At 43.9% G+C, this 23,557-nt stretch overlaps 2 protein-coding genes across 2 annotated transcripts; both read right to left on the bottom strand.

Annotated features, from left to right (window-relative positions):
* Positions 1-624: 624 nt before the first annotated feature.
* notum2 (notum pectinacetylesterase 2) lies at positions 625-4,963 on the bottom strand. Its single transcript, XM_068729026.1, has 11 exons — positions 4,905-4,963; positions 4,670-4,722; positions 3,983-4,078; positions 3,801-3,861; positions 3,050-3,126; positions 2,827-2,929; positions 2,294-2,482; positions 2,020-2,120; positions 1,611-1,758; positions 1,463-1,510; positions 625-928 (listed from the first exon to the last, which is right to left on the bottom strand). The coding sequence occupies exons 1-11, from the start codon at positions 4,961-4,963 to the stop codon at positions 625-627; spliced, it is 1,239 nt and encodes a 412-aa protein (XP_068585127.1).
* Positions 4,964-14,460: 9,497 nt separating this feature from the next.
* coq7 (coenzyme Q7 homolog, ubiquinone (yeast)) lies at positions 14,461-17,197 on the bottom strand. Its single transcript, XM_068728911.1, has 6 exons — positions 17,023-17,197; positions 16,363-16,541; positions 16,006-16,120; positions 15,612-15,751; positions 14,941-15,009; positions 14,461-14,776 (listed from the first exon to the last, which is right to left on the bottom strand). The coding sequence occupies exons 1-6, from the start codon at positions 17,105-17,107 to the stop codon at positions 14,699-14,701; spliced, it is 666 nt and encodes a 221-aa protein (XP_068585012.1). The 5' UTR covers positions 17,108-17,197; the 3' UTR covers positions 14,461-14,698.
* Between the last annotated feature and the right edge of the window lie 6,360 nt (positions 17,198-23,557).

The raw sequence follows: 23,557 nt of genomic DNA, 5'->3' as shown, positions 1-23,557 counted from the left end.
GTCACAGAAATCGCAACCAGTGTCTTTGGAACTGCGTGTGTGGAAAATCAGAATGCTCAAAATGAGTGAATGACTTGAATAACTGCTATTGTATGACCGGTACATACATCTTTATTTAAAGCGTTTTAAAATGTTAACCTACCATAGTATATATGTGTGCAAATGTTTATTTTTACGAGTCTTGTCAAAGCAACATGATGCCGACATTTTGAAGGAGCCTCTATTCATTAAAAATGTTCAACTCTATCGCTATATGCTCTAAAGTTTGAGTTTCCTGAATAGTGATCAGGACGAAAGTGTGTTGAAGGAGGGAGCCTGCAGTATGTCTGGCCATCTGCTGAAACTCAAAGCTACTTAACCAGAACAACTGAAACCCCTTTGATTTAGACCCAGAGCTCTTTCCTCCAGTGTCCAGTAGAGGGACAGCCAAACCACTCAGACTCAGTGACATACCCACCAGTCAAGTCACCAATTTAACAGACGCATGAAGCATAATGGAATGCTGAGCAGCACAAGACCAAGTAACCAGATTTCTGTACTATTTCTATGGTTACATTAAAATTTCAACACATTATTTCTTGTATTAAGCCGTTGCATGGCTCAAGCTTCCGTCCACTTTTACATTTAGCCACCGTTGCTGACCACGCTGGCCAGAGAATCTGCATCTTCCTGGGGATCCAGGCCCAGCTTCTGGAGGTCAAGGCCCATGGCGACCAGCATCTGGAGCAAAGTGAGCTCCTGCTGGGTGGCCTGGTCCACCAAGGCCGGGCAGGTGGGGTTGCACTGGGGCCACTGGCAGGTGTCCACCAGGTGGAAAGGACAGCCTTTGGCAGGGGTTCTGTTGTTGCGGGTGGCCTCCAGACTCCTGTCCCAGCAGTGCAGGGCCCGTGGCAGAGAGGTGCCTTTAACTTGGAAACTCATCCAGTTGCTGGAAGAACAACAAAGATAGGGAAGTTAGGGATTAGAAATAAAAGGGAAAGGGCGGCAGAAAGCACAGCAAGGACCAGGAAAAGTGTCGTCAGTGATGTCATGGACTGATCGCAAGATTTGCAATTTGCTTTGGCCACTTTTGGCTCATCATTTTATTGCAGCAAGGGTTACCCAGCAGAACAGCAACTGCAAAATTACCTACAATGACCTTGGACCTTCAGCTCCTCCCCATAAAGAATCTTCTCCCTCATTAAATACACCTAACTTAGCCTGACTCTGTAAACCGAGCACTGAGCCATCAATGTCCATCTGTGCGGCAAAATAATGAGTGTGTTCAAGGGGTACCGAGGGGTTAAGGAAAGTGTGAAATGGCATTTGGTGACGTGAAGAATGCGGCGTGATGAACGAGCAAACAAAAACAGCAGCATGAGCTCACTAGGTAGAGATGACTCCTGGTGGAGTCCAGAATAAAGTGAGGGGCGGAAGGCATGAAAGTGCCTTACCACCAAAGGAGTCATATATCCAGTCTTACCTTCTGGTGATCACTGTGTGGGAGAGGCAGGACGGAGCAAACACTGCCCTGAAAAACACAAACAGAAGAATCCAGAATCCAGCTTTTATTTACATTTTTAAATATTGATATCACTTTTCTTCCAAACAAGGTTTTTTGGGAATCTTACGTGACATCTCTCAGTGAGATCTTGAGCTCCCTGCCCAGGTTCTGAATGTACTGCCACTGCTCCTCGGACAGACTCTGTCCTCCCATGTAGATGTTCTCCACTCTCAGCTGCTCCTCATCAAACAGCCACTGCACAACAAACAGAGGTGCTGCAGGGGAAACAAATAGTTCTGTTTTAAAGATGCTATAATCAATGTATTCATATAGACATGTGCAATGGAAAATGGGGACGATCATAGTGATGAACCAAGAGACAGAGAATTGAATTTCTGTTTCTGACCGAGAGCGTGTGATGTCAGGCGTATTGCTCTGCAAGCAGCAGCACCACAGGCCAAAGCGTTTCGACATGTTTTTCGAGGGGCACTGCACTATAGTCGTGGTAAACTTAGGAGGCCCCAGCCAGCACTCACAGGTCAAGGTAGAGTACAGTTTATGGCCAAAGAAGCACTGCCACTCCTCTCCTCTCTTATAGAGCTGCCGGCATCTGTCAGGTACAACCCCGTTCCACAACCTGAGAAAACACAACACACACCTTCAATACACGCAAAGCTATTGCTCAGTCGCTTCAACGATAAAACCAAATATAAGAGTTAAATTTGGTACGGCAAAGGAAAGATCATTTCTGTGTCTTTACATTCTTTACATATAATCTATATTAGCTCACTGAAGAATGCATGACTTAACCTGAGCCCGATCTTGATAGCATCTTCAGGCGAGCAGGAAATAGTCTCGGGGCAGTTGGGCGATCTCTGCTGTTTGCTCTCTAGAAACCATCCAGAGTCCACGAGGCCTCGGACCTGAGCCTCCGCACCGAGCTGCTCCAGCTGACTGGCCACCCTCTCGATGTTCAGCAAAACACCTGTTCCCCCGGCACTGCAGGAGAGCCAAGAAAACCAAAAAAAAGAAATAGCTTGGCTTTGAGAGTGCCATGTGTTTTTTTTAGGGGTATTATAACGACAGCGCATGCCAGCTGTTCCCATTCAGACAGTGGATCTTGTTTTAGGTCTTGGGGGAGTCCAAACAACCATGCTGCTAACCTGGGAAGAATGTTCACCATTACAGGGCAAGGCCCTTTAATAGACATTATGTCTTTATTGTTGACAAGAGGAAGCACTCAAAATAGAGCTTCTCTTGTTTAACGATGGGCATGGAGATGGTCCAGATGGTGCAGAGGATGCAGGCTTTTGTCCAAAAGCTGCGGTCATCATCAGACTCACCTCGTGCCGGACAGCATGACAACCTTGGCCTGCTTGATTCCTTTGGGGATGAGGTCTTTGATGACCTCGCGGATAATCAGGGATCCCATGAAGGTGTACTCAGCTGAGAACAAATACACACATCAAATAACTGGAAGCAGGATATTACACAAGGGAAAAAAAAACGTCTGGATCTGGAGAAACTTACTTGCATTTGTATTTCTATCCCTCTCTTTTTCCTTGCCTTGCCGTAGCCTTGGAGGAGGGGTCGGGGCAACCCCCGTACCACTCCATACATCACTGGAGCAGTACGGGATGAATCTGCAGAAGAGGAGACAATCGCATTTGTTAGAAGAAAGCTTGAGGCCATCAAAACAACTCCATGAAGGTCACCTCCTCTGTCATTTATTAGAAATTGGCAAACCTGTACAAATCTCACTTAGCTGTTGGTCGTACACATTTTTGTAAGTGGAAGATTGTTGTTTTGAAATGTCTTTAACCGGTAGTCTTATATATTCATATACTGGATCAAGTGACCATGCCAACTAGGACTCTCATTCCCACAATGTTAAACCCACAGAAACTCCCCTCAGTTCCCCTCAATTCTGTCGAGTGTTTAAACATTTCTAATCTTATTGTTTTGGTTTTTGCAGCCTGCATCTTTACTGTTTTGGCTCACGCTCACCAATATTGGCATCCGCTTCCAGAAACAACAGGCTGTTTTCTTTTAATTAAAAAAGCTTTACAAAAAAAACATGGTGCACTACCTGCCCCCAAAAAAACAATGAATGCAGCTATAAGTAAGAAAAAACAATGACAACAATAGGCACAAAGAAAAGTGATTTATTGCTGTTTTAAATATAAGCCATGAGATCATACTTTAATGTCTACAGAGTTGTGGATGGGGAGATGTCTCTGTCAAACAAACATTAACAAAAAGTGATTGTCTGCATGAGTCACAATAAGACGCACAGTGAGGATATGCAAGTACTTACACAATGTTTGCGTTGTGCCAGTGTGGGTTCTCCTGCGCTTGAGAAGACAATATTCCAGTTCCTGTAAATACAGCAATCAGAGTCCACACGGACGTCCATTTGTCTCACAAAAGGTCACGTAAAACAAGCAACATCATGGGAACAGTATGACGTGCATTTTAAAACGAAGCCGGCTGACCTACCTCTCTTTGTTTGGGGCCACCCCAATGAGCTCATTAGTCTGGGTATATTTTGGTACCTGGAATCACAGGTATCTTTGCTGTGGCAGCACCAGCCACCTAAAAATAATAGAGACTAATATTAGACGTTCACATCAGGCACAGGAGGGAGACCCTCGTTAGCCCATCACAGAGGCCTTTGAGGAATGGAGAGGGAAAGGAATGCACCTGTGGCCTGGTCTGCTAACGAGACGATATGTTTGCTCAGAGTTGGACAAAAAAGACAAATGATTCCTTCAGTTTGCAAACTGTCAGCAGCTGATTTGTTGATTGACGTTCAGCTTATGCAAAGGGGTTTGACATCAAAAGGGGGAGAGAATTAGACTTGATTGAATTTAGAAAAATGTATTACACTCTACCGCTCATTATAATACACCAATAAATCATATATCCTGTTATAGAAAGTCCAGGTAAAGTGCTTCGTAAAAGTGATGCACACCTTTCCTGTGCTCTCAGAATACGTAAGTCAAGCTGGAGGACAATCCACATACATTCAAAGTCTATCAAAGTGACAGGCAGTAACCAAAAAAGGAGAATAACAGACATGAAGTGACAAGATGAAATCCCCATCAAAATTCCAATGGGGGCGTCACGCCAAAGCAAGCTGACCTTTGGGGACCAATTTAACCAGTTGGCTTTTTAAAAACTCACCTTCCAGAAATAACAGCCATCGGCGGCTTCCTCTGAACTCCTTTAGGTAAAACCTGCAGAACCACAAATAAACAGGAATGAGGAGATGGTGTATGTAAAGCAGCCATGTATGGACACACTGATGTTCTATGTAGCTTCTAAAATCACTGTAGTATCTGCAAACAGACAGCAAATGGCAAAAATCTCAAAATTTCCTCTTCAGGAAAGAGAAAACCAAAAATCCAGAACGTCTCACCCAGCCGCTGTTCCATCATTACATGTAACTTGGTTGTTCTTGAGGAAGTGCAGCCTCATATCATCTGTCTGTTGTTCAGCTGCACGAGCTCCTGCAGCACCCTCCCGCCCTGCTTCAGCTGTGCCTCCAGCGCCTCTAGAGCTACCAGAGCTTCCAGCGCCTCTAGTGCTCCCAGAGCTCCCAGACCTTCCAGTTCCTCTAGTGCTTCCAGTGCTTCCAGTGCTTCCAGAGGTCCCAGAGGTCCCAGAGCTTCCAGTGCCTCTAGTGCTTCCAGAGGTCCCAGAGGTCCCAGAGCTTCCAGTGCCTCTAGTGCTTCCAGAGGTCCCAGAGGTCCCAGAGCTTCCAGTTCCTCTAGTGCTTCCAGTGCTTCCAGAGGTCCCAGAGGTCCCAGAGCTTCCAGTGCCTCTAGTGCTTCCAGAGCTTCCCGTGCTTCCAGAGCTCCCAGAGCTTCCCGTGCTTCCAGAGCTCCCAGACCTTCCAGAGCTTCCAGTGCTTCCAGTGCTTCCAGAGCTCCCAGAGGTCCCAGAACTTCCAGTTCCTCTAGTGCTTCCAGAGCTTCCAGAGGTCCCAGAGGTCCCAGAGCTTCCAGTGCTTCCAGAGCTCCCAGAGCTTCCAGTTCCTCTAGTGCTTCCAGAGCTTCCAGAGCTTCCAGAGGTCCCAGAGCTTCCAGAGCTTCCAGAGCTCCCAGTGCTCCCAGAGCTCCCAGAGCTTTCAGTGCCTCTAGTGCTGCCAATGCTTCCACCTGCTCCAGCAGTCAGATCAACCACGGGGGGAGATTGGTCAACATCACCTCCTTGGTTCCCCCCAGACTTCTTGGTGGACTTGCCACTAGCTTTAGCATTACGGTTGTTCTGACACCAGATTCCCCCGAGCAAAAGCAGGAAAGCAACCTTGCCTAGTACCTTCATATCTGAAGGCAACACAAGAAGAACAGACACATGCAATGCGTATTTACTCATTCATAATCTGGCTTCATACGTGCATATAATAAACATGACAAATGATTAGACCAAATCTAATTGTCCATAACTTGTCTACATTAAATCCAACACTTTTCAACCGGGGGAATTCACTTACTTCTCTAAGAAGAATCAGCTTTGAAGACGGTAGCTGAGGCACCCCAGGGGTCAGGCAGACCACCGGTGCTGCTGAGGACAAAGTGAGAATTTCAGAGCGCAGTGACCAGGTGTGAGAGGAGGAATGTCAGTCAAGAGTAGAGATGAAGCCTTGACCAGGTTTTGATGAAGCCTGAGCATCAGCTGTGAGCTTTATAGTGCCACCATATGGATCAGATTTCCTCCCATTTTCACTTGCAGCTCCAGCCAGACCCTGAGATAAACTGCTGACGACACGCCGCGAGGGGAGGTACTGGACGTCCAGTGGTGAGGAGAAACGATAACACGCGCGTCTCTCAACACAAGTCTTTGCACACACCCACCACTTAGCTCTCTGCCATCTGACCATGGCTCAAGAAGGAGCTCTCCTTCCCCCTATTGTCTCTCTCCTTCTCCCTTCCATCGTCCATCTCTGATCGCCGGTGGCAAGCATAACTGCATAGCCCCCCTTGTGTGGTATGTGACCCCGAGGTCATTGGAGTACACACTTCAAACGCTGCCCGACACGGGAATGGAGAGCACCGTAAGGGTTCCCGCATGGTCAACGATTTAGCGGACACTCTCAAGGCACAGATGGTGGACACTCTGTAGCAACACGCCCAAAACTTATTTCAAGAGTGATATAGTTTCTTATTTTTAAACCTCTGAAAAAAAATGTAAAAAGTTATTGCCAGTGACTTTTTGATTTAGATTTTTGACAATGAGATGCAGGACCCATTGCATTTGATAATCAACTTCAGCGGTTCAAATTGATTTTAATTGTGTAAATGACATTTTTTTTTGGGGGGGGGGGGGGCAGTTGCCCACTTTGACTAGTTTGTAATCCAGCCTTGTGCCACTGGGATGGCTGAAGGGTGACGTACCACTGATCGCTGAAGGTTCACGAGGCCAAGGGCTCTAAAATTCTCAACAATGAAATGCACACCATCCTGACGTGTCAATCACGTCAAATAATGATTGCTTGGAAGGCCAGAGGCTGCTGAGGCTGCCGGGGCTGAGAGGAGCGCTGGGTGGCAGGAGAACGAGTTAAAGCACGGAGGAGAAGAGAAACACCTCCAGTCACATCTGAATAAAAACGTTATGAATTGGTCAAAGGTAAAACAGTAAAATGGGTAGCAGAATATTTTGTCTTTGTCGTTGGTGTCTTTCATTCTCTTTTGGCAAAAGAAGATCAAATTGTCGGGAATGTCGTCTGCAATAATGAGCCAACCGTTTAAAGAGTCGCTAACAAGGCAGACAGATTTATCATGGTTCGTCTCATTGCTTTGGCAGAAAAAAATGTATTTTTGTCTCATTTTCAAGCATTTCAAGCTATTCTATCTACTTTCAACCTCGGCCAGAAAGAAAACAAAGCTACTCAGAAATATGTCTGTGAGATCGTATGCACCTACGCGCAATAAAAATGTACCCTAAGGACATAACTATACTGAATTTGATCTACCGAGCTGAACAATTCTTCATTCCTTCAGTTGTCTCGAAGCATGCACACCACCATCTGTCTTCCCAGAAATCAATGCAACAATCTGTTTAACAGATACCTCGAATAGCTGAAAACCAAAAGAAGTTGCTGTAAATCTATCACCATTTCGCTAGAATGTCACGAACAGAGAGATGGCATTGCTGCTATTTTGTTTTTCTTTGATATGGGATTGGACAGAATGATGCGTTTTTCACAGCAGGCTTCAGATCAATGGATTTAAGTGAATTTGTGTGCTACCCCTCCAGTGATTCAACTCATCCAACTTGTTTAACACTGTCCCTCTTTGCATCTAGAACAGACACACACACACACACACACACACACACACACACACACACATACACAAAGTGAGACCTGACACACTTGTGGAGTCTATTACATTTGTCTCTTTATCTTTAGAAAAACAATAATTTTACATAACCTGTAAGGGGCTCATGAGACACGCTGAACTTCACCCTGACGGGGGCAACGGCTCGACCCCTTGTGCAGCACGGGAGGCATTCTTTCTCCCGTTGTGTTGTAATTTTTCACAGCCAACCTCCAAGGTCAGGACACCTAAAGCCAGGGTGGTCCGGGCACTTTGTCTGCTGAGCATGCGTGTCATCGCCAACCTCAAGAGCCGAAGGGCCCGGTCGCAAAGCTAGAATATTTGTCGGCTGATAGCTTCAAAGAACGAGCGAACCAGAGACAGCAGTCATGTGCTGGATTCTTATGGCCGCACAGCAGCACAGAGAGGCTGCAACTCACAGGTAACGAGTCCAAAAATCCAACCGTATGAACGACACATTCAAACGTTAGCGCGTTTCAATCAAAAAGCTTTTGTTGTGAGATGAATTAAAACACATATTTGTATAAAAATTAAACAATAAAACCTTCCATACGGTTGTGAAACATACCACAATCACGCCTCGCGGCCTCCTCTGCCATGTTGGGTGTAATTTGACAATCTACAACAGCATCCCTCTGAATCTATGTTGTCACCAGCAGTGGAGAGCATAGCTTGGAAAAGAGGCCCATGATTAATAGGAGATAAGAGTGGCATCTTTACAAGCCACATGAAAACAAGCCTCAGGCGAGAGATATGAGACCTGGTTGGAGTAACACTCTCCATTCAATCAGTGAGGATGACAGGCAGATCTTAGCGGGATCGGTGCAAAGTGCTCGGCCATCGCAGGAGGCTAGCAGGTGGGGTGGGCAAAGCTATCCCTAAAACCAGGTGTTAAGAGGCCTTGCGTGGTAACCTTCTGCCGACTGCCAATGCATCAGTGTGATAGATGGAGGAGGGGTCGATGGCACGAATACGAGGTGTTTGGATTTAGGAGGGTTGGGATGGTGATGTAACAGGCATAGCATCGGATAGCCGACAAGCAAATACGTTTTGTGTGCCGCGAGAAGCTGCAGCGCACTCTGCTGAACCTCTCACAACCCAACTATGCCTTCTGTCCACCTTATCGGCGTGCCAGACGCACCTTCATCCGGGCCAAATATGTTCCACTCCGAGTTATGAATGCCAAAACCACAATCCTAAACAGCCAAAGATGTGTAAAGGACAAATTGTGATATTAGGGAACCGAAAGCATCACAGTAGATATCGAGTCATGCAACGAATACCCTGTTTTTTTTTTCTTCTCCATCAGGGTTTTGTTCAATCAATTCTTCCTGCCAAAGTGGGCCACTGGTTCTCAAAGGGGATGGGATGGGCTGGGTGCATGCTGTGTTTGAGTGATCAGCTTGTCTTTGGGACTTGTGACACAGCGGAGCAGCGACGTGGCCTCGGAGTCACGCTGGATGAACCACCAGGCCTGTCAGTGCAGTGATGGATACCAGCGGTGGGGGGGTCACGCCGTGCTGGGCTTCAACAAGAAGTCTTCACACCTGATCCACAATTCCACTATATCGCACAGCACAGGGTGGAAACAGCTGCACAAGCCCCATCTGATAAGAGAAGATTCAGATAAATATCACCTTGATGTCTGTTTTCTTGTTCGCTTAATATCGTGGGTTCATTACCTCAGAATCCACACCCTGAATAACTTTGGACGTTCTGCATATAGAAATCTGAACTCAGATCGCCAACTTATGCTATGTGGCTGTGATTTGCGAGGAATATAAAAGCCTGCGTGACTTAAATCACCACTAAAGTGACAACAGGACAGCCATCCCAGCAGCTCTGAGAGGTTGTCCTGAGGCACAGCTGTGCTTTGAGGTCAACTTTAATGGCAACGCTAACATGATGATGTTTGGCAAGTAAACTGTTTACGCTTTGAATCTCGGTTTAGCACGCTAGTAGTGGTGCAGCGGATCACAAAGCTCACTGTTCGGATCGGATCACGGATCAGAGTCACGGCTCGGATCACGGATTGGATCACCACAAAAGAAGAAAGGGAGCAAATATAACTTTTAGAGATCCCCGGTCACTGTTTATTTGACACCGACACTAACTGCTGATCCATGTTGTTGTTGTTTAATTATAGCAGCTGGACTTCAAGGCTCCAGACTATTTTCTTTGCCATCGTCCCAAAAATACTATTCAAAAACTCTAAATGTTATCTTTTGATGACAGATGACTTTGTTATAGTCATCTACAGTGTTTTTATATTCTCATAAGAACACAATTAGAATAATAATAAGGAAATAAGAGATTGTATTTTTATGGATTAAAACAAATCGTTTAAATGATGTATTATAAGCTTATAATTCATTTTTAATATCTATTTGTTGTTAAAACATCTCCTTAAAAAACAACTACCGAGGCGGTACGCATACGGGTCACGGGTCACCACTGGTCCGTCACTCCACTGCGTGACTAAAGGGACACTGTGAAGGCCAAACAAAGTTTTGTGCCAGTCCTTCCAGTGTCTATATGCTGAGGTAGATCACCGCGTACCTCAACTTTGACCTGCTGATGGTGCCAGAGGGAAATTCAGGGAATCAGGATTCATCCTCTGAGAGTGTCTGCGCACACTTTCATGACAATCCTTCCAATATCTGCCGAGATATTCTTAGCGGTTGATCAGACGGAACATATGTCTGCATGCTATTCTGTTTGTTTATTGTGTATACCTCACATAATGAAACTTATAGCCACACCCTCATTTGTAGCAATGATTTGTTACGTGCACATGCAGGATTACGTCTACATTTGAGGTGTAAGCTTACGTAAAAGTCCTTTGGGTTTGTATCATGTCCGTTTGTCGTAGCTCTATGTTTTACATCCTAAAACTGCTAAAAGAAAAGTAGATTATACGCACTTGTCAAATGTGTAAAACACGATCAGGGGTCTTTTTATCGTTACTGTGGTCTTGGTTACTTTCTGCACGCTTGTTTGCTGTGATGATATGATGAAAACGGTGCACAAGATTCATTTTGAGAATGTTTTGTTCTGATGAACCTTCCTCGAAGACTGACCTTGGCGCGCTTCTTCTTCCCCCACAGCGATCGGTAGATGGCACAGTGTGGCAGGCTGTAAATCACACATTCCAGCTGAAGTGATGTCAGCCCTTTGCATGATGTGTTGTGGAGACATGTGGACACGTGGTTTACAGCTCTCTCAGGCCACACACACACACACACACACACACACACACACACACACACACACACACACACACACACACACACACACCCCTCAGTCACCCGAAAGATTTATCATGGATCGAAGTGTTTAGATGCACGTGGAAAATGCACACATGCATATTTCAGCAGAACAATTTGAAAACATTCATTTATGTGTCGCAAGCAAGAAACAAACTCTGTAAAACCAAAAGAACAAAGTTTCAATCTGCAACACAGTGATCTAAAGCATATAGTGACATCACACCACAGGTATTTACATGCATAGACATACCACAGAACAGTAAAATGTTACTATTTATAGAGTTGCCTTTCTAAGTCGGGCTTGTTTTTCAGCCCGTGCTGCTGCATGTGAAGAGTTGACCTAAAGAACCAACGGTGTATGAAAAGCCCGACTTAATGGCCCCTCGCCTCTGGAAAGCCCTCGTTAACGGATCAAGGCAATGCGTGCTCTTATTAATAAGTGTGCTTGTGATTTTGCACATAAAATTGATGGTGACATGACAGTTAGCGTCTGCGTTAGCTTTATTGCCCCGAGGCGGTCGAGTGGGCTGAGCTCATCAGATAAAACATGATATCATTATGTCCACATCATGTCCGCTGTGGTTGACAGACCTTTCAGCGTAATGGACAAATAAATTAAGTGAACGCACTTATTATTATAGACAATTATTCTCTGTATTAAGGAGATTAGGGATTGGGAATAACACGCAGATGTAGTATCAGTACTTTAAAGCGTGAATATAAAGAACATATGCTTATTTGCTTTCTTGTGTCCAACAGCTTAAACCTTGATTAACCACAATGGTCCAACTTTAACACACCTGCTTTATGTTGGGGAGGACACTCTGCAATTGGACAATGCATATAAAGCGGCATGGCTGGAGTGAGTTTAAATGCAAGCGCTCACTTTTAAATGCACAAAGAACGGTACATCGTGTCCTCAAGGGGGAAAGGGAACAATGCTGCGTCTTGTGTCAGGCAGGCCTTCACTGATTCCCTGTGTGTTCTCAAAGATCACAGAGATGTTTGTTTGATGATTATTCTGTATATTCTATCATTTTAAATGAACTAATGGGAGATATGATCCATGTGTTTGTGCACTTTATAAAATATGAAAGAATACTGTGACTATGGGACCGTTTTATGGTGATTCTACAGTGAAACGATATCGACTGCATCCCCAGAGGTTACTCAATGCTACAGATGGACCTTGGCTGTCTGTTAGTCACCATAAACCCCAGAAAGGCCCGCTGACTGACAGCCTGCATACGGCCAAGCCAAGAAGCAATACAATCTGTATCCGAAAGCTTTTATGACTTATAAGGATTTCTATTATTCGTGCTGCTCAAAATTTACAACCAGCATTTTTCACGGGCAGCAAGACAGTCCCAGTTTAGTTTTGTTACGCTTTTCAAAACTCTTGTTGCCAATTTCTTCAGTCAGTGTTTCAGCAGATTCCTTTTGAATTCTGAGAAATGAACCTAAACAGTTCACATGAACTCCTGATGGACACGGAACGATCACCTTCGGATTCAAGTGAAGTTAAAAATAAAAGTGACATTAAAAACTATTATATCTATAAACAATGACAGATAATTTAGATGTAAAGTCGACGGCTTGCGCTTATTAACGCCTGCGTGTTTACCGAGCCGGTTTTCATTTACCAGTAATTTCGTCACCCAAAAAGGTGCTGCGGATGGAGCTGTACTGTTGTTTCTTTATTTAAACAGCTACACTTTGCTATGAAACTGTCAGCACCATTAATCTGGGCACAGAGAACGTATGATCCTCATATGTCTCATGTTACTTAGTGAGGCGACCTCTTGTGACTTTAAGAGGCATTTGTGACTTTTTTTTGTTCTATTAACGCAAGAAAAAAAAACGTTCCCTGTTTTATCTAGTGCAGGTAAGATAGTGAGAGTTTTTATAGCTCAGAAAATGTAGCAGAACAGAGATCACAAAAGGGCATCAGCAACTCGTCTTTAAAACAGAAAAATTAATTATTAAAACATAAGGGGTTAAGTTATTACTAGACATGGAGGTTACTCACTGTACCCTCACACAGCTGGAGGTTATTAACCGATAACAGGCTGTTCATAATGTCCACTATCATAACAAACATGTTATGGGATGTGTTTGTTTTTTTTAAATCTATTTTACTCCAGCTAATTATTATTTAGGAATGGAGGCAATACGGCACATTAACCCTCGAGGTCAGGTCTGATATGCAAACGCCTACCTCAGCTAAAATAACTCCTCTGACCTCATGCTCGGCAAAATAGACCCGAGCCCGTGAACCCGGCTGATCACGGCTCATCTCGGTGAAACGCTTTTAGTCCCAGACACTGATCTACAGACAGGCGACGGAATAAAGGAAAGACGTGAATATGTAAATACAACGATTATCCTGAAGACAGCAGCGTTTGATCAATAAGCTGTTGGAAGAGACGAGGGTCATTCCTTTATGCATAAGGAAACATTAGGCTTGAAGTAAACGTCGTTCTAATACTAAATGTAATAAATGCATCAAAATAAATGTCTTGAATCGTTTATTAAAATAATGGTATTAGATACCCAATCCAGCTATCGGCACCTCTCTAGTTTTGCTTAATTTATTGCTGCATTTAAAATGTTTACTCTTTGAATTTGAATCCCTGTTAAGTTGCTAAATAAGGGAATATCTTTAGGAAGATATCCAGACTTGATACGTTACCTTATCTCCTCTAAGTGTTCACATACATTGTAAAGTATGAACCGACCCTCACCGCCTGCTAGAGCCAGGAGACAAATTATAATCAAAGGATTTGAGTCCCATCAGCTGGCCATAAATCAATGCATCATCACGCTCCAAGTGCACGAAAAGGTTAAACTATGGGCAAAAAAGGCTTTGGGTCAGAACTCGGTGTGCAGTGAGGACAAACAAACACAGTTTGCTCAACCTGCTGAAAGGCCTAATAGATCAGGGGTCCCTGGACAAGCCTCTTGTCAATCCCTCTTTCTCGGTGACCTAATGTACCCAGAACAGCTGTGTGAGGACGCTTAGCAGTTAGGCCAGGATGACAAGTCATTGCTCAGCTTGATATATGAACTATTACATGTGAAACCGGAGAGTCTGTTGAAGGGTACGATGGCTGTGTATGCTAGCAGCAATACGTCCTCATTACATGTATTTTAGGTATTTATCTTAACGGCAGAGTGTGAGATCTTTGTCTTTTGTCCAAGATCACTCGGACATCTTAAGGAAGAAAAGAAACAAACTATATATGATAAATGCTAATATAAGCTCACTCTCAATAGCTGAATCAGTGCTGCAAAAGTGTTCTCGCCAACAGTACTCACCGGGTGAGCTGCATCTCAAAGGAAGCACAGAAGTGACACAACGGGGCAGAGATCTGCTGTTTAATGCAGGAAGAGTCGCCTCCTGTCTGTGTATTACACAGTGTACAGAGAAGTACAACAACTGATTCATGTAGGCAACTATGAATGTCTGCATACAATACTTTACATAGTATGACGAAGCGATTCATTTACAACGGAGCAGGATTCAAATAACTTTATACAAACAGAGTCAACAAATCAAACAAACGGCAGAGCAGATGTTTTCGATTATTCTAAATACAACGTCAGACACGCTGAGAGACGAGTATTGCAGCTTTGCAGCCAAGCTGTATCGCATTTTTTAGTAGCCAGTATCCAGGAACCTACAACAAAAAAAACAAACACATAAAACATACTTAGACTGTGATACTTTAAATGACATTCATTAAATGGATATCTTTATATTTGTAGAGTACTTTGATTTCACGAGGCGCCTTCTAATCAAAGCACTGATGTGTGCAGTGAAGGAGCAGTAAAGTGTGCTTACCGTCTCAGCATCATGCTCCAGTCCCGTATCATGATGCTCCATCTCATCGTCTCTGAACTCCTTTATAACCTGTTCAAATGCAACACAACACCATTCATCAGGACACAACCAGGAAGCGTACGGTGCGCTCTCTAGAGCACCTCTTCTTTGTTTAAAATCGTCTCACGGTTCATCTTAACTGCATGAATCGAGTTCATCATATGTTACGTCCTATGATCAGGCATAACGACAACTGAACCGACTCTTTTAAAAGTCTTTGAATTCGGGTCTTCGCGTGTCGAGTGCGTCTCCGGTTTCACCGATCTGTAAAGTATCCGGAAACGTTACCGACGATTAAACGACAAAATTAGCCGCGTAGCTACGATGTGTCACAATTCAAGACGCTACTGTGGGTTTGGGGAATGTGCCCAAACTAAGAAAGACATCAACTGTGACTCTCTAGAACCACTAAGGCATAATTTAAACTATCGTTTTTCACGTGTTTTTGGCCCCCTGTGTGACATGCATGTGTGACATTACCGCTTTCCTTTTGTTGAGACGCTCGTTTGTTTCTGTGTAACACTACAACACTCTGCACCATGGAGTAAAATAACGTCCCTTCACATCCTTTATGCATCACCACGATGTACTGCGAGCGTCAAAGGCGACAGAGGGAACGGTGGCCGGCTCACCTGTAACAGTTCAGTGTATCTCTCGGGGTCCTTCTCCATCAGAGCTCTTATCTGGCTGTTGTAGTGCTCGGATATGCTCTCCTCCACCGCCACGGTGCAGGCCATGGCTCCCTCCTTCCCCAGTAGCGCGCAGGACGCACCTGGAGTAGATTTAAAACAGAAAGAAACACACATTTAAGATCTAACAACTGACTGCATGTTGTCTTTCTAAGTTCTAATATGCTGGTGGACAAATGCAGCATGGAGACAAAAGGTATGTTCACGTTATATGAAGCATGATAATAACCCAAAACAAACCAAGGACACCCAGACGGGTACGGTGTCAAAATAGTTTTTTTCTTTGTCTCATAACTGTGTTATAAACTCTGCAGTACTGCGTATGGCTGGTACCAACCTAATGCAAATCCAGCAATATTCCAGAGGGGTAACAGCGCTGTGGGGCGGACTCGGTTCTCAGCCAGGATCTCATTGAACTTCGCCAAGTGTTTCTTTTCTTGATCCCACATTTCCTAAAGAAAAACAAAAAAACACGGAGCATTAAAAATGGATGCAGATACACCTGTGATATGCATGCACAACGTATGTTTTATTTGTGGATCACAACACAGCAAAAGTACAGTTATCACATGTCAAATAATGACACTAGGCAAGAATTTAAGTGAAAATAAACGTGTGCATTTCCACACATCTAAGTAAACATGTGTTGCCAGTTTCCAGTGCCACCGTGTCGTCACTCTGCACACACGCGCACCTGGATGAGCGGTCCGGTACTGGATCGTCCCAACACCGCCATCTGGCCGGCGTAGATGCGGTTGGCCCCGTATTCACCCGCGTGGTCCACGCGCAGAATTTGGGCCAACATCTCCTTCTCCTCGCTGTCGCGCGGGGTCGGGACTACGCCGTATGCGCGTGAGCTCAGCTGCAGGGGAACTATGACGTACAGGCGTTCGGTTACGACGAACGCCTGTACGTAACAAACACGTAACGACGTTTACAGTACGGGATATATATATATATATGTATGCATAAGTATGTCCGTACTAGGAGCTCAAACATTTGTTGCACAATAACTAAAATGTTATGAATTAAATGCGTTATAAAAATAATAAGTCTCGTAGGTGTTTGTAGAGTCTTATGGATGGAAATGTGATACAGCAACACTGATACTAATGTCTGTTCTTCTGTGTTATATACATTATTAAAATGACCAAACAATATCTCACTTTTAAATAGCTTAACGTTACAAGTATGCCCGGTAACGCTGCCGTTACCCCGTGACTCCTAACGTTACATTCACTTATGAAACACATGCAAAACAAAGCTAACGTTATAGCCACAGGTGAGTACGTGTTGTAGCATTTGTAGCACTGTTAGCTCTTAGCTCGCAGCTGAGGTAAACGCCACTGCTTACCTCTGCATTTCAAACACCGGCGAGTCGTTGTCGCGCCGACAACACCGGACCAGCCGCGTGCCGCTGTGCGTGCGGCTCTGTGCATGGTAGTCTTTATCGCTGTACGGTTCAACTACCCGTCTAATAAGAAATGTGTGCAAGCTGTCATTGAAAAATTCTGTCGTGTCGCAGGCGTATGACGCAACCGCATGACGACTTGCGCAACGCTGTCCCAGCTGACCCCTGCACACTTTCTATTTGACCTAATTAATACGCAGCTACTTACTATAATGAACACTACAAACTATACGCTACAGCTCGGAAAACCTAAATGGATTCATATGAATATATATATACATATATTTATACATCACCGTAATGATTGTAGTCTGTATACAAGAACTGTCTCAGTTCTGTTTGTCAGTGAAGTATTATGTGACTCTGTACGTATTTATGGATGTTTGTGTGTGTTATTATTATTATTTTTTTTAAAATATTACATTAAATTGTGTCCATGTGACTGGAGGGCGTGCAGCTGTGAGTACATGAAGGTCGCTGTAGTGTCGTCATCCTGTGCAGGTCCAAGGGTTCGTCACTAGATGGCGTCATCTTTCTTTAATGTTCGTAAGATCCGCTCAAAGGATGCAGTTCTATGGCTGCAAGAACTACTTAAATTAAGCATTTAAAAAAAGTGAAGGGTCAGTTAGTGGAGTGAAGTTGGTATAAGTTAAGCGATATTTGTTTGTGTAGCTCACAGAGAATTCTTAATGTTTCGTATGGACTGCACACATTAGATGGACACAGTGGGATCTACAGTATAATCGTCCGTCTATAGCCTCTATAGCTGCATGTTGCTGTGCAGGGTCACAGGGTCAGCATCCTGGACTGGTCACTAGTCTGTCACAGGGCTGTACACACACACACACACACACACACACACACACACACACACACACACACACACACATACAAAGTCACTTAGCAGGCAACTTAGAGTTCACATAGTTCACCTGGCCCACATAGCTTTGCCCCGTGGGAGGAAACCAAGCATTTAAATGAATAAAGTAAATATAGAAAATTACCCTTTGGCCAGACACTTTCTCTTTCTTTTCTATGTCAAACAAATCATGAGTGCATCTTTTGTTTATTCTTGTTATGTTAGACCGAACCTGAAAATAAGGCAAAAGAAAATGAGGGAGTGTGTTGAGCAATCAGAGCAGTGTTGCAGCGATAAAGGCCTTCTGAGGCGAACTGTGTAAACTCCAGTTGGTCCCAGTTTCCATTATCATGTCATATTCAGTGAAATATGTGTCACTGCAGTGTGGCCCTCCAAACAAGACGGCATGCAGAACAATTAGATTATACTTAACGCAAATGGTTTGCTCTGAGCCTCCACATTATCTGTCACTATCGTTCACTTTTTTTTTACATTAGTCAGCATTATCTAGAAATGCATTATGCGACTCCTGTCCTTAAAAGAAAAGCACAAGTCTGTTTGCAAAAAAAGCACATAAAATGGTGCTGGGCCTCAGGAATCTGTGGAATGACGGGGTTGAGCGCTGCAGAGCTGTGATGGTCATGAGTAAACAAGGCCACGACAGTGAATGGCGGGGTGTGTCGGTTTTGTCTGTGTGTGTGTTTGTGGTGAGACACTGGTTGAGTGTTTCCCTATCTGTCTGTCTGACTGTGGGTGGCTACACATGTGTGGCTGTGTGTGTTGCTTTGTGTGTGTGTGTGTGTGTGTGTGTGTGTGTGCAGGTCACAGGTGTGAGGCAGGCTGGATCAACAACAGGTCCCCAAAGCCCCGGGTTATCTGTCTGCAGGTGGCGCACAGTGTGTTTTAAGACTCTCCTTTTTTCCCGCAAAAAACAGCTGCCTGCTGCGCCTGAAAGCGACGCTATAAGAGCACTGAGGGTAAACCAAAGCAGTAAAGTTGCGGGACAGCTGAACTTGTTGTAAACCTGCGTGGAGTCGAGACAGCGCTGGAGATTTCGGTGACTCTTCGTCGTGTGTGGTTCATTGCTACAAGCAACCGCTGTCACATCGTTCACATGGTGCACTTTTCTAAACCAAAAAAAAATTGTGTTTAATCAAATGATCCCAAATGTGCACAAAGAAAAAAAAACCTGCAGGTCCAGGTGGTATTATTCCAAGACGGGAGTGGTGGTTGTTTTTCTGCGTCCTCTGGCTCATAATGAAACTGCCATTTATAGTCTGCTGTGTGCACCGTAATTAGTAGAGGAGTACACAGTGCACAAAGGGGGGAGAGTGTGTGTGTGTGTGTGTGTGTGTGTGTGTGGGGTTAATCCAGGCATGACTGTGAGGAGTCAGGGGATGAATACCTTTCAGAAAGCCTTTGCAGAAGTGTCTGACAGGTGTAATGTCCATCAACAAAGAGTAAACACTCCCTCTCAGATTCCTGTATAAGGGGTACATGAAGTAATCGACGGTCAGGTCTGATTGAAGGATGGAGAGACCAGAAGAAAGTGTTTGCGACTTAAAGAGAAAACCGCAGAGCTGGAGTAAAAGTGGGACCGACATATGTATGTGTCTATGTACCTGTATGTACGTGTGTCTGACTGTGTTTGTGTAATGTTTGCATGCATCCATAAAAGCGTGTGAGTCTGCACACCCTTGCTCCGAGGCTCTGGTCAGACAGTGCATAGCTGTGGTGGGACGCAGGCTGAGCGCTTCTAGACTTCAGTGAGTCAACAATGTCTGCTCTCACTGAGAGGAGACGTGATAGGTCTTGTCTCGTTTTGGTCCCTCACTGGTGTGGTGGGACATCCAGAGCTGGTGTGTGTGTGAATGTGTATGATTTTAAAGTAAAATGTGTTATTCAAGTGTAGAATATAAGACAGCAGCATGCGTCAGTGTCTGAGCATACGCACCTAATGTTGCTCTTGACATCCCTCTGCTCGAATAAAATTGAAGAAATTATATTTTCCTTTCGGGTTTAGCATCTCCACCGTCTTTCTGGAATCGTGTGTGTGTGTGTATTGGGGGACATTTCTCCCTCACAGCTATATAAAAGGCCTGCAGCAAAAGAAGCAATGCAAGTTTTTATTGTAATGATGGCTAAACGTGTTTAAAAAAGAAGGAGCAAGAATAACGTGAATAAAAGTGGCACTCGAGCGATTTAACATTGCAACTTCCATAAAGAGGCTGTAAGAGTGTTCACATTTAAAGGAGCGGCGGACACTTTTAGGCTACATCCACATTCATACGTCTCCATTTCAAAACAGGGTTTTTAAAAGAAAACAACGTCCACATTTCAGCAACGTTTTTAGAAATGATTTTCGTCCATAAGAAATATCACATGACTGTTCACATACACTGGGCATGTAATTTAACAAATAATAAGGACTCGGAAGGGTTTCTCAAATTCAAACTGGTGCTGTTTGACCTGATTCCATTTATTTAATTATGTCTTAATTTACTTTTTAATACATTTTTTAAATTTTTTAATGAAAGGTTGGACCAAGAAATAGATTAGAAAAGAAATTCACTACATAATAACTTACTTACCTTTAGTCTTTATCGATGTAAAAGTACATTTATCAATAGTTACCAATGCCTTTGTGTGAGCATCTTAATTCTTCTGCATTATTGTATCTGTAGACTATTAATTGGTGCGGTCTGTTGCCTTCTCTTTGAAAGGACCATGCTCAACATGTGTCACGAGCGTTCTCGTCGTCCGTGGAAATGCAACGCAGGACGGCTTTGAGAGGTCAAAGTGCAAGATCGGCGACAGGAAAGTGTCTCCGGAGGCCCGGAGAGTTTGGGTCCCTTTTGTTTTATGACCCCGGAGGAGCGTCCTTGATACTCACAAATACTGGTGAGGCTGCTCCTGACAATATAAATTCTTTAACTGCATGGTATTTCCCTTGAAAACAGCAGTTTAGTCAACCCAAATTGTTACAAAACAGAAAGAAATTAAAGTTATGCAACATTGTTTAAAAAGCCAACCAGTTTATGGTTTGGTGGTATCCCTCTGGAAAAGGCAAGATGTCTCATAAAATAGCACAAAAAAAAAAGAGATTCATTTTCTGATTTAAATTCACCAAGTCTCCTAAAAAGAACACCACCTAACCCTTTTTATAGATGGCTTTACAGGATTACACCCAGAGGAAAGTGATTTCTCTTCCATTATTGAATTGTTTACACATGAAAATCTATCTCGTACAGACCTAGTTAAATCACACTCCAAACCGCCTGTTTTCATGCTCACTGAGGAGTGCATTTAGCTTCGTCTGGTACAAGTAAATTGGCCCTCGTCTGTCTGGCACTATTCCTTTAGTCCTATTTTTTTTTTTTAGGGATGGGAGATGTGAGTGTGAAAATCTGTTCCTTAATTTTTGCGGGGGAATTGAAAACTCATGCGTGTTCAGGCAATCCTCATCCAGACAGAGCTTTCTGAATGAATCAGTCCGATAATCACTGCTGGTTCCGATAGGAAGCCACATCAGCGGCCCGCCTGAGACAAACATGTCAACAAGCTCACAAAAGTACGGCCTCGTCAACAGGAATTTGATTTACCTCAATGGCAAGCTCAGACATATCAGCTAGTTCATAAGAAGAAGGCGAGCTCAGTATGAGGGTTAAATAAATGTGATGCACTTGAGTCAGTGTTGTAGAGCTTAGGGTAGAGGCATCGCCACTTTCACATTTACACTCCTTTTGAACACAGACGCAGATACATTTAAGGAAACAATCCATTTAAAGGGTGTGATGGAAAGCTGAGCTGCCCTTTTATTTATGCAAACCTGTCATTTAACCAGCATTTTCTGTTAGCCACAGGATGTGGCTCACTTCACTTTTGCCTTTGCTGTCCTAAATGGTTTTCCGGAAGTCGTGTTTGTACTCTCTGATTTACAGACTACAAACTGCGGGTTACCAGTGTTTGAGTACACACTGTACAAATGGCCCTGCAATAGGGAGTTTGAGTGACAAGTGCTACTGTAGAATTTTGGGTGCGCCATGTGGGCAGATACATGATTTACGACAGCGCGCGCTGCTCATTTCTCCAGCGTTTTCTATGACTGGATGTAAATGGGGGAAATTAGCGACAGATAGAATGAACGCATGGAAATCATGGCATGAGTTTCTGAATGTATGTGCATGATGTTAACGAGTGCAGACGGAGTCCACGTTCAGGCGGGAAGATGAAAACAGTTTGACTATTTCAGGGTCATTTTCCCGCTTTTGGTGACTAGCAAGCGCATGTTAACCTTCTTTAACGCTGTTATTGTGAAACTGCCATGACTCAAATGAGTGCTAAACAGCTGGCAGCAATTCCAAAGGCATAAAATAAGAAGTGAAACAGACCAGAATTAAGGCCGCGGCTGAATTCTGAGGTAGGACATAGACGTATGATATTATAGCAGCCAGTGGTAGAAATTCTGCTGGTCATGATGTTTACCACATTGTACTCATCCCATTGGTTTTCCACTCAAAGACAACGTTTTTTAAAGTGCACAGGGAGTGGATGATTCCCTAATAAAGGTCACTACCGCAATCCAGGCCTCCCCCTCAGTTTTTCTTGGTGATATTTTTAGATGGTTTTTCGGCCCACAATCCGCAGGGAAGAGGCGAGGAATTGTTTTTGTTGACGGTCCGTCTTACCACTTCAGTGCGGTGACTCGTGATGAGCTGGTGCCTCCATACGTCACGAGAGGCCAGAGTGGGTGGGAGTCAGGCTCCGGGCTCTATTAAGGGGGGAGCCAGTCACCCAGGTTATTGGGCAACTGTGACGGGGGACCGTCCCGTGGATTTCCACTTTGCTACTATTTTAGGCGAGCAGTAGGCCTGTTTTGAGTTTAGAGAAAAAGCCACAATATCCTATTAAGCATTGTTAAAGTAATTGGTCAGTGTTTTCTCCGAGGGCCTGAGTCTCTGCAGATGTTACGCAAGACTGTAGATGGATGGATGGATGGATCTAACATGAAAAATACTCTCCGACTGAAGTTTGGGTGACAAATAAATCTGCAACTTCAGTTGATGATATATTTCAAAATTCAGGAATGCAGATATTTAAGATGAAATCTTACAATTTAACATGATTCACGGAGATAAGACAAAATAAACAGAACCATTCAATGCAAAGTATGTACATTTAAAACCATGTTGTCAACCTTTGAAAAGGAATATGTGGCAAGTGGTGCAAATACAGCTAAAAGTATTTATGAAATAATTGAACTCAGTATTCTCTAAAAGTTAAGCAACTTGTTCAAAAATGTTGGATACAGTTACTAATAATTCTTGGTTTACTGCTGGCTTGCAAAATTCCTCCACTATTACAAAAACAACTTTATATTTTACGTCCGACGCCCCTAAATCTGGCAAATGAAAAAAAACAACATCCTCCTAGTTTTTCAGATGGGAAAACATCGATCACAAATCCCTTTGATACGGCAGCGAGTGCAGTGAGTTCTCTGTGAATGCGGGAGTTTCCATTTCCATCCGTGTTCTACTTTGATCCTCCTGACAACAAAGAGATACATAATATCATAACTGAGTTCTTTTGCAGTGGTAACTGGTATTGTTCTCTCTGATC

The sequence above is a fragment of the Cebidichthys violaceus genome, unplaced genomic scaffold (assembly GCF_023349555.1).
Source record: "Cebidichthys violaceus isolate CVI_PGR_0920_01 unplaced genomic scaffold, fCebVio1.0.p SCAF_44, whole genome shotgun sequence".
Taxonomy (NCBI): Eukaryota; Metazoa; Chordata; class Actinopteri; order Perciformes; family Stichaeidae; genus Cebidichthys; species Cebidichthys violaceus.
This window is presented reverse-complemented; position numbering and strand designations above follow the sequence as displayed.

Excerpts from the sequence above, each read along its gene's own strand:
- notum2 (XM_068729026.1), bottom strand. The coding sequence starts at position 4,963 with ATGAGGCTGCACTTCCTCAAGAACAACCAAGTTACATGTAATGATGGA. Across the intron at positions 4,723-4,904 it reads AATGATGGAACAGCGGCTGG|GTTTTACCTAAAGGAGTTCA; the intron begins GTGAGACGTTCT and ends GTGGTTCTGCAG. Across the intron at positions 929-1,462 it reads CACACAGTGATCACCAGAAG|CAACTGGATGAGTTTCCAAG; the intron begins GTAAGACTGGAT and ends TTGTTCTTCCAG.
- coq7 (XM_068728911.1), bottom strand. The coding sequence starts at position 17,107 with ATGCACAGAGCCGCACGCACAGCGGCACGCGGCTGGTCCGGTGTTGTC. Across the intron at positions 16,121-16,362 it reads GTACCGGACCGCTCATCCAG|GAAATGTGGGATCAAGAAAA; the intron begins GTGCGCGTGTGT and ends GTTTTTCTTTAG. Across the intron at positions 15,010-15,611 it reads GATACACTGAACTGTTACAG|GTTATAAAGGAGTTCAGAGA; the intron begins GTGAGCCGGCCA and ends GCATTTGAACAG.